Source organism: Vombatus ursinus, unplaced genomic scaffold (genome assembly GCF_900497805.2).
Source record: "Vombatus ursinus unplaced genomic scaffold, bare-nosed wombat genome assembly UNPS02014785.1, whole genome shotgun sequence".
Lineage (NCBI taxonomy): Eukaryota > Metazoa > Chordata > Mammalia > Diprotodontia > Vombatidae > Vombatus > Vombatus ursinus.
The window spans coordinates 5161053-5181236 of NW_020954563.1; the positions used below are offsets into that span (position 1 = coordinate 5161053).

Consider the following 20184-nt stretch of genomic DNA (forward strand, 5'->3'; position numbering starts at 1 on the left):
ATCATATACACTGACTGTAATTGAATTAAATAATAGCAAAATCTGATGAGTACACAGATGAAAAAGATATTGGTAAAGAATACAAACAAAAACATGTCATTTTGTTCAATTTACATTTATGTAGGCTTCCTCTTACTAACTGTAAATAGATTCTAGTTTATGGTTCATATACGATTTCACTATTTTTAATTTGTTGGTGGTTATGATAGTTTTAGAACCTTTTTCAAAAAATATTTGAAAGGCTGTCATGCGGAAGAGGGATTTAAATTTGTCTTACTTGCCTGCAATGGGAGATTGTGGCTTGATATAAGGAAAAACTGAAATGAACTGCCTCAGGGGGTAAGTTCTTCATCCCTAGAGGTCTGCAAGTGGCCACTGGATAACCACTTGAGAGTAAAAACAGTAAAGGATATTCCTACTCAAGTATGGATTGGATTCTGAGCTCCCTGACAACTCAGAGGTTCTTTGATAAGTAGAACTATTTAACTTCAGTTTTACATTCATCTTTTCTCTTAAGAAGAGTAAACTTTAGACTGGAAATGGTAGGGCAAAGATAATTGAAGTAAATTAGAGCTCAAGATAGGCAAAGAAAAAGAGTAAATAGTAATTCTAAATGAGCTCCATTCTGCTTGCCCAGTGTCCTGAAAGAACTTAGGAATGTGACTATTAATAATAATAGCATATTATTTAGAAATTTGTATCTTGCTTATATATTATTTAAAAATCTGCATATTGCTTACATATATCATAAGGTACATGCATATATCCCTTAGAGTTTATCCCCATTTTTCAGATGAGGAAACTGAGGCTGAGAGATGTTTAAGGACTTGCCCAAGGTCATGTAATGTCTGAGGGAGGATTTGAAGACAGTCTTTACTGACCTCGAGTTCACTATTCTAGCCCACTATACCGTGCACGCTGCCAGGATTCGGTGATCCCTAAGGAATTTCAGATAACAGGACCATCTTTCTCATTTTGGCACAGTTTCTAGGTTGTTTCAGGCTGAGCAGTACAGTGGAAAGCACACTAACAGTGTGACCCTGGGCACATCACTTAATTTCTCTCTGCCTCAATTTCCTCATCTGTAGAAGCTCTGTCCAAGGGGGTTTCACTAGGTGACCTCTAAGGTCCTTTCTAGCTCTAAATATTTGATCTTTACTATTTTCCTTTCTAAAGTGCTCAGAAACAATCTTTTGTAATATGGTGTATACTTTTGCTGGAGAGCCACTTTAAGCCCGGAGGAATCTATGTCTTTCCACTTCAAGCAAATTTGTTGTTGTTGTTGTTTTTTTAATTTTACCCGGTTCCAGTCTTATGTTCTTAGCATTTCTGTTCTAATCCATCTCTAGTGCCCCCCCATGACATTTACATAATAGGTGCTCACATAATGTTTACTGAATGAATGAATGCTTGCTGTCCAGTAGGGTTGGTAGAAAACAATATCTGGGGTTTGGTACTGACCTTCTCAAAAGAGTTCTGTGATATCCCTATACCATCTTAGAATTAGCCTAAAGACTTCTTCATTCTGTTGTTAAGGTGAGGGATTATAATGTCTCACATTTATGTAAAAGTTCAGCTTACAAAAACTCTGTAGGTAAAACAAGTTGGACAGAATAACAGGAACCTACTTGTGTCTTTCTGTGTACTAGCTCACCTTTAGGTTTGTCTAGTCAAGGGGCAGCTAGGTGGCACAGTAGATAGAGCCCTGGCTTTGGAGTCAGGAGGACCTGAGTTCGGATCCAGTCTCAGACACATGAAACTTATTAGCTGTGTGACCCTGGGCAAGTCACTTAACCCTGATTGCCTCACCAAAAAGCAAAAAAAAAAAAAAAAAAAAAGGTTTGTCTAGTCACTAAAATCAGGGACTGTAGAAATTGTCAGTTAGTCCACAAACACTTATTAAGCTCTTACTGTCCACCAGGCACTGTGCTAATCTCTGGATGCAGAGGAAGGCAAAAGATAGTCCCTGCTGTCAAAGCAGTGCAGTCTAATGGAGACAACGTGCAAACAACTATGTACCGAGAGGCTATATTTGGGATACATGGAGATAATTAACAGAGGGAAAGCATTAAATTAAGGGGGATTGGGAAAGGCTTCCTGTAGAAAGTAGGGTTTTAGCTGGGGCTTGAAGAAAGCCAGGGGAACAAGGATAGCCAAGAGGTGGAAAATTCCAGGCATACAGAAGAGCCAGTGAATATGCCTAGAGCCAGGCATGAGCCTAGAGCCTAGGAGTCTTGGGCTAGGAACAGCAGGGAGGCCTGGTTCAGTGGATCACTGGATCACAGAGTATATGGAAGAGCGTATGGTGTCAGAAGACTGGAAAAGCAAGTAAGAAGACTAGAAAAGAAGAGAAATTAGGAAGTAAAAGGTCTTCGTTTTTGTTTTTATAATATCCTCAGTACCTTGTATTCAGTTGGTGCTTAATAAATATTTGTTGTATTGAAATGAACCCGTAGATAAAACATTCCATCCTGTGGATGCAAGGGAACACATTTCTCCTTTCCTTGCCCTTTCTTTATCACCGTTTCTCTTTATTCCAGCCTTCTCACCCATCCCCAACTAACTAGGGAAGAAGTCACAGTGATTTTTCTCCATTACTGAAGCATTTGACCATCATAATTATAGAGCCATATTATACTTTGTAGAATGGGTTTGGAGGTTTATTTATTTCCCGGTGCTTAGATCTTGTAGCAATATGTAAACATGAACGTTTTAGGAGGGTGTCTTTAAGTTGCTTTCTCTTCCTGTATTTCAGTTAGAGTGTTGATTTCTCATTCTCTGCTAGTGCAGTATATCTTGCCCTCCAGGCAGGAATGAAATCTGAGCCAAGAATCCAGCATCTGTGCACAGCTGGTAGTCCAATGTTTTGGGGGGTTTTTTCCCCTCTGGCTTTTATAATACTGAGTAGGTGGGGGTAATTTCAGATCCCATCAAAAAGTGAGACTAATAGGAAAGTTTGGGAAATACCATTATCTGCATTTAAACCTTTTTCAATTGTAGCAGGACCTGATTGGCATTCTGAAAATGTACTTGCCTTCCAAATCAATTTTATGTTTTATATGTAAAATATTTTATATATTTCATGTTTTTAAACATTTCCAACTAGAGTGGGAGGTTTTTTTGAGGGAAGGAAACAAGGTTCTAGATTTCCTGATGTTTCCTACTACACAGCCTCAAATATTTGTCCTCTGATAACCTATAGTGAGCTTGTGTTTCAAAATGGCTATAGATGACTTTATGTTCCATTTGAATCTATTTCAGGTGTGTGGCATCTAGTAAAACTCAAGTGGTAGAATTAGCGTAAAGAAAAGGGTGACATCTTCCCAACTATTCATGACTCCCCAGATGTCCTGAATTTGTATTCTGATTCTGCTCTGTATTGATCAGAAATTCCTTGATACTTTGGAAGTTAAGGGGGTTGCTTATTCAACCTTCATGAAAATTAGATTCATTTTAAAGCTTTTACCTGATTTTGGAGTTAATTCCTTGTCTTCTGGCATCAACTCTGACCGTACAATTCCCCACCAAGGGTCAATTCCTGTCTTCATCTCTTGTGGGCAAAGCCTGGACCAAAGGAGACATATTACCAAAACTACATGAGCATGCTTCTGATCGGCGTGCATTTTTCTATCTCACATGAAGGATTGAGGGAGGAAGAAGCATTGTGATTCACCATTACTGCCAGCACCACCCTTTATCACAAAATCAACTTTGGAAAGAATTGTAGAAGTCATTGAATCCAATCCATGCTTCAAGTGGAATCCCCTACACAATATCTTTGACAAGTGGTCATTCATGATTACCCCCTATACCCCAGCCTAGTAAGTCAATGAATCAAGTGTTTATTATGTATCTGCTGTGTGCCAGATAATGTGCTAAGTTCTGGGGATACGAAGAAAGGAAAAACATGGTGCCTGCCCTCAAGGAGCTCACATCTTAACGGGGAGATGACATGCAAGCAAATGTACGCATACAAGATGTATACGGTGTGAATGGGAAAGAACTTTAGAGGGAAGGCAATGGCTGGGAGAGGACTGAGAAAGGCCTTTTATTGGAGGCGGGATTTGAGTTAAGTCTTGAAGGAAGGCAAGGAAGCCGGGAGATGGAGGTGAGGCAGGAGAGCATAGCAGGGATAGGGAATAGGCAGTGAAAAGGCTTGAAGTCTAGAATTTACTGCTCCTTTAGGTAAGTCTGTTTCTTTGTGTGGCTGCTATGCATGTTGGAAGTTTTTTCTTTCATATTGCAACAAATTCCTTTCCTATTTCTGGCGTCGGGGGCCAAGTCTAGGGCCTGCCAGGTCACTACCAGTGTTGGGGAGTGTGGCAAAGGGAGGGATGGGCCACAGGACACTTCACGCCCTGATTACAGATTAGCCTAGATTGGGCTCTTCATGTTTTCTTTCTTTCTCTTACCTGACCAATATCTGGTCTAACTGGTGAACAAATGAAAACTTTAAAAAAAAAAAAAAAAAGCTTTGTATCTTTTTTCAGTAGCCTGTTGGCACTCATGTGCCTGTGCACACTTTGATTGCAATTGAATGTTGAATGGCTGTTGTCTGTGTTCTGATAAAGCAGGCAAGCATTGGGAGAATTAGCTTCATTAAGTCAGAGAGAGTAAGTGGAGTGGAACTTAAGGAAGAACTTAAGCCTTGTGGAATCTAGCACCCATTTAGCAACCATTTGCAGTTCTGGTGGAAGGAGCAGGATGAAAACTGTCTCAGAGATCTTGAAATTTTATTTTCAGCAACAAAATACAGTTTTTCAGTGAGCTAACAAATCTGGACCCTTTGTTATGGGATCTCCCAGTTCCCTCCCTCCACGGGAAATATTCTTGACTCTAAGAATGTTCTCAGAAGTAATGTGTGCAAGACCCACTTTTAAGCCTAATGTACATTATTAACATTTTCTCCCTCACTTTCTCAAGTCTAGACAATCAACAAAATAATAAATCAAGCCCTAATTTGTAGCATTTGTTGTTTCTGAGATGTGAATGTTTCTCCTGAAAATTTAACAAACAGTTCTCAGAGCTGATTCAAGCTGGCTCTAGCATACCCTTGGGAAGAACCTGAAGATAAATGAAATGAAAGTATCAACAAATGTGACTAGACTTTTTCCTTCCTCTGCGCCATCTCTTCGATCTTTTACCACCAGCTTAACTTTATTCTTGGAACTTAGTTTGCTGAGTGTTTTGGAGGCAGTGTGGCATGATAGAAAGAGCACTACCCTTGAGTTCAGGGGACTATGATTTGAATCTCAGCCTTTCTGCTTACAAATGGTGGGGTCTAGGCAAGTCACTTAATCCCTCTGTACTTGTCTGAAAGGGGGAACAGTTATACTTGTACATTGTAATAAAAGCCTCTCTTCTACTGTTTACCTCCCAGAGTTGTGAGGAAGGCACTTTGTAAATTGTAAAGTATTTTATATAAATATGTGAGTTACTCATCTTACTGCAGTCTGTTTCCTTGGCTGTATAATTCAGATCAGCTCTTCATTTATCACTATTCGCAGCTTTGGGCTGGGAGGGGGGAGAGAAAGGACCACATATAGGAGGGGTGATACCTTTTTTTTTCTCCTTTATTAGTGCTTCAAATAATAGAATTTCAAAACTGAAGGGAACATTAGAAATTGTTTAGTTCAGCCTCTTCATTTTACAAGCAGGTTCAGAACAGGAGTGATTGGTACAAAGTCATATAGCAAGTTAGTGGAATTGAGCTTATCTTTCCACTTAGGTTATAATCTTCTTTGGGTCCCAAATATTCTCTTTACTGTATTATGATAATCTAATGCTACAGCTGGATGAGGCTCTTAGTAAATGGTTAGTCCAATTAAAAAATAGTTACCCATCCATGTTTCCATGGACTAAAGCTTGGGACCCTTAAAAACTGTGAAAGACCAACCCTTTAATCAGTGGGAGATGATACGGCTTCCAGACCTGGAAGACTAGAGCATCCTGACCTGGCCACGAGCAGACTTGATCAGTGCTTCTAATCTGTGGCACTTGAATTTGCATTGAAGTTATTAGCTTGTGGAACCACTTGGCAGGCTCATCCAAGATGAGTTTTTCTTTCTTGGACTGCATAATTTAGTACTTTTCAAAATTTTGTGTAAACCTCCTCACATGGCAGGCCTAAGGAAGACCTCTTGCTGGTACAGGGGTAGGGAAGTTTGGTTAGTAGAGAGCATTAGTGACTTTTTAAAAGAGAAGACTGAACAAGATTTCTGAGATCCATCCAGATCTTTTCCTGCCCATCTTTCCTTGGAGCTCACTGGAAAGAGGCTCTGTTCCTTGCTAGTCACTTAAAGAACTCACTGCTTTTTATACATGCTACGTGTCAGTCTAAGCCTGGGATGAAATCCCTAGATGTACTTTCCACGTATTTTTTTTTTAATGGATAATTTCAGGTTCACATTGTTTTCTCACATCAGGGGTAATCGAAATGCTCTAGTAGCACAATGTCTTTGTAAATTTCAGATCACTTTAAGTTTTCAAGCCTGACATCCTTAGTGGCTGTCTTTTTCTGTCTTGTTGCTTTGTTCAAGAATGAAATGAAAAGATAATCAATTCAGACAAGGCTAAAAGCCCCTACTTGATCTTTGTGCTAAGACTGTTTGTATAAAGCAATTGTGAGTTTCCATGGTTCATGTTATCTCAGTGTATCTTGTGAGATGATCCTGTGAAGTGAACCCCTGTGGTCCCTGCTTTAGGCTAACTCGGTGTGTCTTTTTCAGTGAGCACAAAGATTCCTCAGAGAAGAAACACAGAGAAAAGGAGAAAACCAAACACAAAGATGGCAGCTCAGAGAAACACAAAGACAAACACAAAGATAGAGACAAGGAGAAACGAAAGGAAGAAAAGGTACCTTATTTTTCAGTGGGAAAAGAAATGGAGGTGACACTTTAAGTTGTCAAACTACCCAGGAATTTTCTGTTATTAATAGAGAATGTGTTGATCCTTGAGCTGGGCAGTTTTGCCTGAGACTTAAAAGCAAATCATAGTCTTAAGCCCCAAAAAGCAAATTCCTTTCACAGCACTCCAGGCGGATCAGTGTCTTACTGTTTTGTTTTGCTTCTTACCTGGAAACCCTTCAGCTAATCAGTGGAAAAACTAAGAATATGGGGATCCCTTGAAGTAAGTTATATTTAAATGATATAAAACTCTTTGTCAGGTGAAGCATATTTTTGGGCAGAGGAGATGGTAGCCTACTCATGTGAGAGGAATATGCTCAAAATTATGGCCTAGGTGGTGTAGTGGGAAGAGTGCTGGGTTTGGAGCCAAGAAGCAAATCAGTCCTTCACCAGACACTTAGTGGCTTTGTGGTCCTGGGCAAGTCTCTCTGCCTCAGTTGCCTCATCTGTAAAATGAAGATGCTAGTAGCACTTATCTCACAGGATTATTGAAAGGATAAAATGAGATAATATTTATAAAATGTTTTGCAAACTTTAAAGCAATATACGTGTATTAGTTATTGTTGTTAGCATTGCTATTACTTGTAGGTTGAAAGTTCTTGCTGGTTTTTTGGAGTTTTTTTGTTTGTTTGTTTTTGGTTTGGGGTTTTTTGGGTTTTTTTTTCTTTTTTCATTATGATCAGTCAGAGGCTCACAGACCCAGCCTAGCCAATTAAAACGTTTTCAGTGAGGTTCTGCCCATCTGGCTGGGAATAGAACACATTGTGCAGACTTTTTGAAAGATTCAACGTGTCTGACAAGTCTTAGAAGATTGAGAGAGAGGAGGAATGTGGCTGTTTAGTTTGGCTAAGTTTAAAAATACAGGAAATAGTGGCTCTTTCCCCATTTTTTTCCTGCTCTGCGTAGCAGATCATTGAGAGACACAATAGTGTCTGTGAGGTGGAGGGAATAGTATACACTCAGAGGTTTAAAATCTCCATTGAGAAGAGAAGAAAGCCCCTCTCTCATTAAATTGGACTTCAGTTTAGCCTGAAACACAACTTCCTTCCAAAGGGAGTTAGTATGATATAGCTTTGTGTTTCCCAACTACCTATACTGGTTCATGGGAAATTTTTACTAGTGTATAATACTTGGCTACCAAAGGTTATTATGTCTTTAAATCTGTAAGTTTTTTTTTTTAAGTGCATCTTATTCTTGCTACCCTCTGATCCTTGTTCCCACTTTCTCCATGGCTCGCATTCCTTACCTACTCTGAACCTCTGAAACCATAATGAGGCTATATTCTTTGGTAGAGAATTTAAGTGTTTTACCATTCTGAAAAATTGAAGGCCAGGAGAGGTGTAGTGGAAATACTATAGTGTATCGTGTTCTAGTCTCAGCTCTGCCACTTTCTAAGTCCAACTCAGTGAGCCTTCGTTTACTCATCTGTAAAATGAGGGGACTGGATTACTTGATCCCATAGATTCTTTCTAACTCTAAAATTCTGTCATTTTAAGATAACCTTGGAAAGTTCCTTATGAAAAGAAAAGCTGAAGCCTACCCTGTGCTAAAAAAGAATGTCTAAAGACTTAAAGTTGGTATTTGTGATTATGTGAGAGATTCACCCAAACTCAAATCATTTGAGCCGCTGATCAATTTATTTTATTTTCCTTACAGGGAAGACCATCTGGAGATGCAAAAATAAAGAAGGAGAAAGAAAATGGTTTCTCTAGGTAAGTAATCTGCTTTGTTGATTTATCTTTCAATATTGGTGTCCACTAGTTTAACTGCCATATTAGCAGCATTGGGCCTACAGACAGACAGACCAGTATGTACTTGGTCTTCTTGACAATTGCAGCGGATGAAGAATTTAAATTAAATTTAAAGCCATCATTGACTCTTTCCGATCAAATATTGGGAATAGGGTAGCAATATGAGTGTACCAATAATTTATTTTGAGGGGGAGAGGCTGGTAGGAAGTGATTGAAGCCTGGCATTTTTCAGAAGTGAATAGGAGGGGGTGTTGCATAATTTGGATGTTCACAAACCGGAATAGCACAGCACAGATATGCTGAACTGAAGCCAATTATCAGCTTCCATTTTGCCCTACTTACTAATGGTAGCCATTCATTAAGATTTCTTCTGTCTTCTTTGCTAGCAGTGACAGGAAACACCACTACTAAGGTGTTCCACTTTCTTTCTAAAAATTTCATTGACAAATCTCATGCTCTCAGGCCTTTGTCACTTTCAGGCACTGTCCGGAGATAGACTTAATCCACTACCCCTATTTTACTACATGTTTAAGGGGAATATGGTACATAGAGATAATCTGTGGAGTAGAGGATTTTTGTGATTTTTGTGGTTAAGTGCTCAAACTCTTCTCTCCCAAGACTCTACTTTTTTCTCAAAGGCATTAATTCCCTAAAACAATCCTGTGTCGTTGCTTCATCCTGTTGGAAAGTGCTGTAGATATTCTTTTGCTGCTTCCAGCAGAGTGCTTTGAGTTGGCTTCCTGAAACTTTCAACTTTTAGTTTCACTTTTCGGAATGTATTTCTAGTTTAGGACAATTTATGGTCAGTCCTGATCCCTTCTAAGTAGGAATGACAAATGCCCCCCTCAGGCATAATTTGGAATTGTTTTGTGAGAAATGTAGAGTAATAGCTTAAGTCAAAAGCTCCTTGAGCCAATTAGCACTAGCACATTCTTATCTTTGAAATATAACTGGCCTTCTCTGGGTTCGGTGCCTTGCTGTAGATTTTAACCTTTCTAATTAGCAGTAACAAGATTATTCAGTTCTAAAACATGGTCCTTTTTTGTCACTAATAAATTACTACACCCAGCGTTCCTTTTGAAAAACTGTAGTCTTCTGTACTTGTCTGTGAAAAAAATAATCTAGTCTCCTTCTGATGGAGTACTGCCTTCGGGGTAGTTTTGTATGTGCTACATATCTTTATTAACTGTGACTGTCCTGGAGTCCAATATTCATTTGACTGGTTGCTAAACATTGAGGTGTCTCTTTCTGATAAGGAACAACTGGAACTTTCCAACATTCAGGGTTGTGGGTAGTGATTTTATATCCTGCAACTATAAAAGTTGACAAGGAGAATTTTGATAAGAAAGGATTCTATTCTATGCCATCTTCCTTTGTGTAAAGTGATGATTTTGCTTTTGAAAACTGATGACAATGGGCAAGTAGGTGGCGCAGTGGATAGAGCACCGGCCCTGGAGTCAGGAGGAGCTGAGTTCAAATCTGGCCTCAGATACGTAACACTCAGTAGCTGTGTGACTCTGGGCAAGTCACTTAACCCCAATAGCCTAAAAAAAAAAAACTAATGGTATTAAAGCTTAGAATTATAGTTGTTTACAAGGAGAAGCAATAGTTTTGGAAATTTTTATCTACTTTGGACTACTGAAGACCTGAGTTCAAATGTTAGTTCTACTGCTTAGCACATATGTGTGCCATCTTGGGAAGGTTACTTCATAGATGCAAATATACTCTTGGAGTGTGTCTATGGCAGTGATCTAGCTGATCACTCCTACCTTGTGAGGCCACTGAATCCATCCACCACTGGTCTGGATGGGGAAGGGGCTCCAGTTGTTTTTAGCTTGGCTCACCTCTAGTGCAGAAGGGAAGAGAACAACAGGTCTCTGTCTCAAGTGAGATGATTCAGCCTTTCATTCTAGGAAGTGTAGATAAATTCAGATAACTAATGGGACATATAAAACAAGGGGAGAATTTAATCTATTTCTGTGGTAGAACCAGAGGACATGAAGATCCAATCATGCTCTGACAGTTTTCTCTGAGTAAGATGATTTCTGCCTTTTGTTCAGAGATTTCCAGTATTCCTAATAAGACTGTCAACTCTCTCCTTAGTCCACCTCGTATTAAAGATGAACCAGATGATGATGGTTATTTTGCTTCACCTAAAGAAGATATCAAGCCTTTAAAGAGACCTCGAGAGGATGATGAGTGAGTAATGCTCATTTTGATTCATTAGGCAGAGAAGGGGATTGCTTCTTTGTTCGGAGAATAGCTATCCAGAAGAGTCAGTGCAATACCAGCATAGTGTACAGTTTGAAACTTCATTAATTTGACTAATTCAGAATTTTGATTCAATGGATAAAATTAGATAGTTTTCCTTCTTTGGGGTAAAGGTTTGTTGAGTGTAAATGAATAGTGCAAAAGAGGAATAAAGTAGAGGATATTTAAGACTGCCGATCAGAAAAAACTTTCTTTGAGTACCTTTGAAATACTTATTATTTAAAACCAGTTGATATGCTAATTATATGTGTCATTCCAAACTGTTTCTTAAAGCAGTTCCCCAAGAAACAGTTACTTTGGGGGCAGCTAGATGGCACAGTGGATAGAGCACTGGCCCTGGAGTCAGGAGGTCCTGAGTTCAAATACAGTCTCAGACAATGATACTCACTGTGTGACCCTGGGCAAGTCACTTAACCCTGATTGCCTCGGGAAAAAAAAAAGAAAAGAAAGAAAGAAAAAAAGAAACAGTTACTTTGAGGCGACACTTTGTAAGTTAGGTTTCAGTTAGCATAGATGCTTGATGTATACAGATATAATCAGAATTCCACTTATTCAAACATTGTGTACTTCAGACTGGCTCATTCTCCTTTTCCTAAATTGTTGAACTTTAATTGCTCCTTTTTTTTTCATTTATGTATCTCTTACTTACTGTGCTTCCACAAATTGAGCACGGAGTCACAGGATACAGACAAGAGGAAATAGGTATAGGAGCTAACTGTAGTGCTGAAGAAAATCTGGGGTCAAAGTGAGTCATCCAGTTCCACCAGCAAGCATTTATTAAGTGCCTACTATGTCCTTGACACATAGTAGTGTCAAGTGTCAAGCACTGGGGATACAAAGAGCACTCCTTCCCTGCACTCCATCCCCCAACACACACAAAAGGCTCGGCTTTCAAGGAGCCCATGGTGTGGTAAAGAAAACAACATGCAAACAACTATGTTCAAACAAGATAAATGGAAGATAAGCAACAGAGGGAAGGCACTAGCATTAAGGGGGATCAAGAATTTGAAGGAAGCCAGGAATTGGAAAGAAGAGGGGAATGGAGAGCATCCCAGGCGTGGGGAACAAAATTTTCCAAATCAGCTTTATAGCACTGGCATTTAGACCCTTGCATATCTGTTAAAGATAATCCACAAGATTCAAGCTTTAACTTTGGTACCTGTTTGTCACTGTTGTCTTGAATGGCTGGTGGAATGATTGAATGAGAGGAATAGTAGATGGATCTAGATTCAATGTTTATTCCACAAGGGAACAGATTACTTTCCTTTTTACAATAGGTTTTCACAATGTGTTGAGTTATAATTTTAGTTTCTAAACTGTCATTTTACAACTTCTCACTCTTCTTGGACTAGAGGTAGCTAGGTGGCCTAATGGATAGAACACTGGGCCTGGAATCAAGAAGAACTGATTTCAAATCCAGCTGTAGTCACTTACTATGTGACTCTGAGCAAGTTTCTTAACCTCTATTTGCCTCAGTTTCCTCAGTTGTAAGATGAGCTTGATTATAGTATCTACTTCACAGGGCTGTTGTAAGGATCAAATGAGATAATATTTGTAAAAAGCACTTAGCACAGTGCCTGGCACATAGGAGACACTATATAAATGTTTATTTCCCTTCTCTTAGTCTAAAGGAGTTGATTTTAAACCATGCCTGCAAGCCAGCTCTCTTTCTTGTTATCTATTTGGTCTTATATCTTCATCTTCATTGCATTTCCATCTGGTGGCCTTTCATTCCTTGGTTGAGAAAAGAAGACTTGAGTAATTGATTTATACCTAAGTACTCTTTTTTCCCCTCCCATTCTCTAGGGCTGATTATAAACCCAAGAAAATAAAAACAGAAGATATCAAGAAGGTAAAGAAGCGGAAACCAGAAGAAGAAGAGGTTAGTAAGAAAATGGAATGGGGCTCGCAGTTTGGAATTGACTTCTATAGCTCGTATGATTTTTAAAGAGCTTCTGAGTCTGATCAGGAGACAGCACAGTACAATGGGTGTGGGCCCAGGATCTGGTATGAAAGGCCCTAGCTTTGAGTCCTGGCTCTACCATTTTCTGCCTTCTTTCCCTTTGGCAAATCACTTTATCTCTGTGATCCTCAGTAATTTCATTGGTAAATTGGCAGTGATGACCTTTAAAGATTCCTCCCGGCTCTTAAGTATATCATCCTATGATGTAGAAGATGGGAAAGAATTCTTTTATGAACCTAAGTGATGACAGTGGAATTACAAGGTCTAAAACAGTCCCCCATCATTGAGTAAATATACTAAATTGGCCACCTCCCCTAATTCTAAGAATGCTACTTAGTCCAAATGTACTCAATCAAACCCTACTAGTCTGCTGGCCACATGATTTCTGGTTTATTTTTCTGGAAAATCACTGCCTCTCTAGGAAATTGCTCTAGTGGTCTTGCCATATTCACCCATTTGGTGGTATTCATAGATATGCTGATCTACTTGGGCATAATGAGGTTTGCAAATAGTTCCATGAAGGATAAAGAGGTGGCTAAAAACTGTTACTATGCTTGACCTTGCCTCTTTAGGCTACTGGTTCCGTCCACCTCTATGTCCTACCTCCCACCCCAAGTATTCAAGAAAATTAAGAAATAATTCTTCCTCCAACAAGTTAGGGACCTTTTAGAGCAAACCAGCTGGATTGAATTGTTCCCCCCTTACTGTTTTAGGTGTCTGAGGATCAGCCTGGCTAGCTGATACCTTCCAGCTCAACCTCTGTTCCTATAAGGCAGGGGTGGGGAACCTGCGGCTTCGAGGCCACATGTGGCCCTCTAGATCCTGAAATGTGTGTGACCCTTTGACGAAATCCAGACTTCACAGAACATTTGTTTGGATTCGGTCAAAGTGCCACATTTCAGGACCTAAAGGGCCACATGTGGCCTCGAGGCTGCAGGTTCCCCACTCCTGCTATGAGGTGAATGGTCTGTTTCTAGAGTATTAAAAAGGGTGCCTTCAAGTTCTTATTCCATCCCAATCCTGCTAATCATTTTTTTTTAATCAGGCAGGATATTTTCTTGATCTTTTTTCAGATCTATGGAAGTAGCAGGTAATAGGAAGGAAAGAAAAGGTATAAAATCATTTCCCTAGGAAATAGACAATAGATTTTCTTGTACTTCATAGTCTGTTAGTACATAGAGGAAAGGAAAGCGTTAGCTATGAATGTGTTGGACTTTTCTTTATGGAAGGGGATATAGGAGTTCACAATGACAGTGAAGTTAACCTTTGACTTTGAGGGGTCCTGAGGGCCAACCAATGACTAGAAATCCTAGAGGTAAAGGCATTAGATAACAGTGAGTCTTATAGAACCATCTAAAAGACAATTTGACTCTAGAAGAAAGAATGAGATCATAGGATCATAGATTAAAAGTTAGAAGGAATCTTAGGGGCCATTTCATCCAACCCCCTGAAGCTGAATTTTTAATACACCATTCTAGGAACAGTAGTGAGTAGATAGGCACAGAAGGGTTATGAGAGTACATTTCTCCATTCCCTGGTTCTCACAGTCTCCTTTTTGCTGACCACTGTTCCTGGCAGTAGCGCAAGTTATGGCAGCCAAGTCCAAGGAATTCAGAACAGTGTTGAGTGGTGATTCATGGTGGCCAATCACTGTGCTTTTATATGTAGGTAATTGGCATAAACCAGTCTAGAAGGGAATGTGCAGCTTAAGCCCAAGACTTTGCTCTTGCTTTAGTGTTTTGTACTCTGGCTTTATATTACTAACCCTTCTACCAAGAGGATTGTATACCTGAGCCCTTTAAAGCAAGATAAGACCTTGTCTTTGAGATTGAAGGTAAGGTTGTGGATAATGGATACCTTAGTTAAACCCTTTGGAAAAGATATTTAGTTGGCTTTTTTATTGTCCCATCCTCTCTCTTTTCAGCCTTTATCTTCCCCTTCCTTGCTGCCCTCCCTTCCCCCATTCAAATAAATACATAAGATATTAAGACAGAGGCACTGTATCAGACAAGGACCAGGCTTATTAGGGCAGGCAACTTAGTATATATTTTTCTAGTTGTAAACTTATGTATATATTTTTCTAGTCTGAAAATTACCCGGAAGTCCCTTAGGGCTGTTTTTCCCATTTTGAGATCTGAAAGTTATACTGTAGCCAGTAGTTTACTGATGTGAACATCTGCATGGGTTTTCAGAAGCTATTAAGAGAATGGCTTAACTGAACCGTATTTCCTTTTCTTTCATCTTGTTTTTGTTTAAATGATAATAATCCTTGTCATCTAAATAAACTCAGGATTCTCATCCTGTTCCCAGGAACCACATCTTCCTTTTTAAAAATTTCATACAACTCATCTAAGTAGGGTTCAGATGCACATTATGGCCATGAATAAATGCTGAAATATTGCTGTCTCTGGTACACGTAATAAAATATATGCAAAAACTTAATTTCCTTGAGGGTAAGGAAAAGGAAAAATCTTAAATATATTAATATGTAAAAGATACATGGCATATAATGTAATATGCTATATAAAATATTTTATGTTTCTATATAAGAGCTCTTCTTACTTTAAAGAAAATTATGTTTTTTGCATTGAGCATATATACTCTATCTGGTTATGATATTTCTCACCAAAAGTTTCAGTGAGCTTCTGTTGTCTATGTTTTATGCTAGATCACTCCCATTCTAATCCTGTTGCCTAAGGTTGGTGGATTCATGAAAACCAGGACTTGGGGAAAAAGCCAATGTAGAAATGAATAAGCTTTTTGGGGCTCTCTGGCTACATTAGGTTGATTTTGCTATATCATTTTGAATATGATTTCAAGTAATTACCTTTTGATAGTGGCAATATATTACTTCCCACCAACTCAGCTGTGAGAACACTGGACCACGTGGGTACCTAGATATTGCTAGTGGTAGACGTGCTTGAGAACCAGGTAAAGTTGAGGAAAAAAAACTCCCCTGACCTATCTTCCTCTTGCAAGGAACTAATATCTTCATTCTTCACCTTGATTTCCTCCTTGTACAATGAGGAGGACTAGGTGATCTCTGAAGTTCCTTTTAACTGAAACATGCTCTGAAGCCAATCTTTTAACATTTTGATCCCCATCTCTCCAAGAAATTGTGTGTGTGTGTGTGTGTGTGTGTGTGTGTGTGTGTGGTTCAGTTTTATGCTGAGTGTAAGTAGTTTCCTTCCATGACTTAGCACTTTTCTCTTAACTGTTCTCTTAGGACAACAAAGCAAAAAAAAACAAGAACAAAGATAAGAAACTTCCTGAACCAGATAACAAGCGGAAGAAACCGAAGAAAGAGGAGGAGCAGAAATGGAAATGGTAACATGTCCTCACTAGGTTAAAATTTTAGCTGTTTGCTCTTATTACCTAATGTAGTCTACAAGTTTGAGAGTTCACCTTTGTAGTAATAATGTAGAAGGTGTGTTCTCCTCTAAAACAGTGTCTCCTGAAATAAGGTTCCAGGTCCTCTTCTGTCTTTTATCTTTTTCTTAACAGATCTTTTAGTTTGCCTTTTAGCAGCTTTAGATTAGATGTGGGTAGGAGAGGAAGAAGCTCCAGGTTGGAGCTTATAGCTTGACAGTACTTAGTGTTATCATTGTCCAGACAGAAAGGAAGAACTCCCAGACAGTGGTGTGGAGCCTAGGTGACTATAGGGAATCATTGATACAGGTGGCAACAACAGAGGCTAGAGTGTGCTGTCTAGGAGAGGCTCTAGTCAGGTTAGAAAGGACTAGCGCTCATCTGGCAGAGCAAAGGGGGAAAACTGTGCAGTCACAGGGAAAGGAGTTTCTCAAATGAACTCAGAAAGCAAAGGGATCTCCCACTTCAAATTAGGAAGCACTAAACAAAAGACTTCTGTTTATTTCCTTGTGGTTTTGATTTTTTTTTTTAATTTTGTTTCTTGAAAGTTGTCAGTTTCATTGTTTCTCAGAAGTAGATACATTTAGGATAGGGATGTTTTTATGATCCTTTTCCTCCAAAAAAAATCATGAACTGTGATGTGAGTTAGTAAAGTTTTTGGTCTTGTATCTTGCCAGTGGAGATGCTCACCTACTCCATTTGATTGAATTCAGAGTATATTCTAACTTGAGCATACTTCCAGTTTCTGGAAGTTCACTTTGTTATGATTCAGGTTCATGATTCCTTTCTTTTCTTCCCATTGATATTTGTGCAAATTAGTTCCCAAAGACATGGGGGGCGTTTCATAAGGATAACATTTACTTGTACTGTGAAACTACCTAACAATTAAATGCTTAAATCTTTATTAAAAGATATCTGTTGCCTTTTTTTAGATACTGTAGTGTTACTTCTAATTAATCACTTGTACTTTGGATTCACATGACAAATAATAGCCGTAATCTTTGAAGATTTTTCTCTTTCTTTTTTTTTTTAAAAGAAACTGTAGTTCTAGAATCCACCTTAACAAAAAACTGATTGATGTGTGGGTGAATGATTATGAATCAAGAGATGAATAGCTTTTACCATGTTGTTAATGCATGTTTCCCTCTGAACCCCAACTTCTTAACTTCCCTGAACTGAATTGAAGCCTGAGTGTCAAACTTACTGTATCCACATCATGCAGTTTGTTTGAGAGATTGGATGAATTCACTCAGAGATAAGGAATACACACCTACCCATTTCCTTCCGTCACTCTAGGGCTATTTACTCTATATTCAAGAATTCAGTTCAACTTTTTGAAAAATATTTATTAATATATTTTATTTTGATATCACCTTTCAGTCTTGTTTTCATTTCTCTTGGCCATGGTATCACTTGCTGGTAACTTCTAATCATGGAGCTTAAATGGCCAAGTCCTCCATTTTTTCCCACTGCTTCCCCTTACTCACCACCTAAAATCATCTCCTTTCATCAGCTTCAAAAAACTCAGCTCTTAAAGTAGTCCTAACAAAAAAAAGCAGACCTGAATGGCTTGATGGGTTGATCTCAAGCCCCTTTCCAACTTATGTCTTTGAAGAGGCTTTATCTAATCTGGGTGAGCCAGACTGCCTTACCACTTCCTTTCTCTTCAGTATGGGCCACTGTGGCTTCCAAAGCCCCTTAATGTTGGCTGTCCCAGACATGAAGGGGATTTGCTATATTCTGAGTCTGACTTTTCAGGTGTTCTTTTTTCCTCCTTTAATCTTTGTACTTTCCTTCCAGGCAATGGGAACCTCCCAGTCTGAAGGTGCTTGCTATGTTCAAATTTGGGTCTGGTTCCTCTTCTAAGTTGACTTACATTTCATGATTTCTTTACAGGGCAGAACTTTAGAGTTCTCAGGGCATTTTGTATTCCTTTCAAGTCAGCTCTTAGAATGTCCCAACCAGTTTTTGTTGCTCCTTCAAATACTTGTCACTGAGATGCTTTGTTTGTCGTGCACGAATGTCAGTCTTCCCATTCCAGTGTATCTGTTGTACTGACTGATTTCCCACAGTTCTGTCCAGAAGCACTTCTAATTGTTCAGACTGCATAAGGTGACAGTAGAGGAATATTGTTATTCTCTTCTGAATAATTAAAATGTTCAAAGATTGATTTTCTAATCTGGTTTATGTGCTTATTTGTTGAACTCACATCCTTGAAAAAACTCCAGCTGCTTTCTGACTTTATCCTTGAGCTCAACTGGCAGGCCGTGACTTCCAAGACCAACCTCCCCACCCACTTTGAACTATGTGGGGCATCCAGATAAACTTCTTATGTTCCCTCTATGTGCTGACTATCCCCTTGTGAGGTATTTGTCCCAATCTATTGGACCTTGGTGAGCTTGGCATTCTAACTATTTCTCAGCTCAGCTGGAACACTGGACTGGTGGGCTGAAACAGAGCAGGAAATGTGGCCTGCTGTGTTCTTGTATGAGCTATTCCTGTGGATGATGTGAAAGAGGGCAGCCATCACAGCCACAGCTACTGAGAGATACTCTGATGGGGTGAATGTGCCTTTGGGTGGCAGGATCTTTTGTTAGCAAGTGAGCAAATCCACGTATGGCAGAAATCCAGTCACCAGATGGAACTGACCTTTAGATTGGTGGTGGGGGGTGGGAGATGTGGTCAGGATTGTAGAGAGTAGTGTTCTGTCCTGGAGCAGGTGTTTTGGTTTGAGTGGGTAAAATGAGATGGGGGGGGGGGTTTGAGGAGGATTTTTGAAAAAACTTTTTAATTAGTCTCCACCTCTTCCTCACTGAAACTGCATGAAAGGGAGGGCTCTACATTTTGCTCTTTCCTGGCCAGACACAGACTAAAAGCCGCTGGCAAAGTTGATGTTGTAACTCATCTTCCTTGAATTAGGGGCCCTTCTAAAATGAGGTGCTACAAGTGGGCCTCTCCAGTCTACCCTCATGTGACTTTCTCAAATCTTTATTTAAAACCAAGGGCTATGTAACTGATGTATTTGGGGACGTGGGGGGTGGGTTTTGAAAAAACTAGCTCACTCTTCCAGGTAGTCAAAACGCATATAAAACAATTTATAATTTAGTATAGTAAAGCAAGTTTGTGCTTTATCAGTTTTACTTTGAATTCTTTCAACACAGATGAGGCTTTTTAACATAAGGTAAAGGGCAAAATGCCTGCTGTAGTGTTTTGATTTTCTCCCCGCTTATTCGGCCCAGGCAAAGAAACCTGGCTTGCCTGTACAAACCCTGTCTTAACCATTCCTCTAATAGAGGTGGGGAACCTGTGGCCTGCAGGCCACTTGTAGCCTCGAAGCTGAAGGTTTCACACCCCTGGTCTATACCACAGATGGACAAACTGTCACTGGAGCTGCAGAGAGCAGAATACCATTCTGTATTTCTTTAGTGTTGCCAAAGGTGAGAAGCAGGAGGTAAGAGTCTTCTTGCTGATGGTTAGGTTGTGGAGAAGGAAGAACAAATGAGATGTCCTGCTTTGGGAGCAATCCCAAGATCCAAGTAAAATGTTGTGTTGTTTCCCCACTTTCCACATATGTACCTGCTTCTCACACTTTCTTCTGACCTCCAATGATTTGTAGTTTAGTTAGTATGGGTACCCCCTTCACTAACACATCACAACCCCACCTAAAACTTAGTAGCCAGCCTCTGAGAGTCACTGTGGCCAAAAACTTCATCACCATGTAGCCAACCTGGTGATGAGCCTCTTGGAACTTAGCTGTGCTGGTCCTTAGACAACAGCCTCATACTCTTGACTCCGAAGCTGCATTTTCCAACTTGGTAGGACCTGCTAGGCCTTGCACTGTGCTCATAAGTCTTTCAGAGCCCTGGGTCACCTCCACACCATGAGAAGGGCTCATGGTAGAGCTTTATTTGTAATGTAGTGGAAA

General features: G+C 39.5%; 1 protein-coding gene across 1 annotated transcript in view; it reads left to right on the plus strand.

Moving 5' to 3' along the window:
* Nucleotides 1–20184, plus strand: part of TOP1 (DNA topoisomerase I) — a 115891-nt gene that overhangs the window by 61903 nt on the left and 33804 nt on the right. Inside the window, exons 4-8 of the mRNA XM_027867121.1 lie at nt 6729–6855; nt 8562–8617; nt 10760–10855; nt 12734–12809; nt 16117–16217. Coding sequence (XP_027722922.1) covers nt 6729–6855; nt 8562–8617; nt 10760–10855; nt 12734–12809; nt 16117–16217 — 456 coding nt within the window. The remainder of the gene's footprint in view (nt 1–6728; nt 6856–8561; nt 8618–10759; nt 10856–12733; nt 12810–16116; nt 16218–20184) is intronic.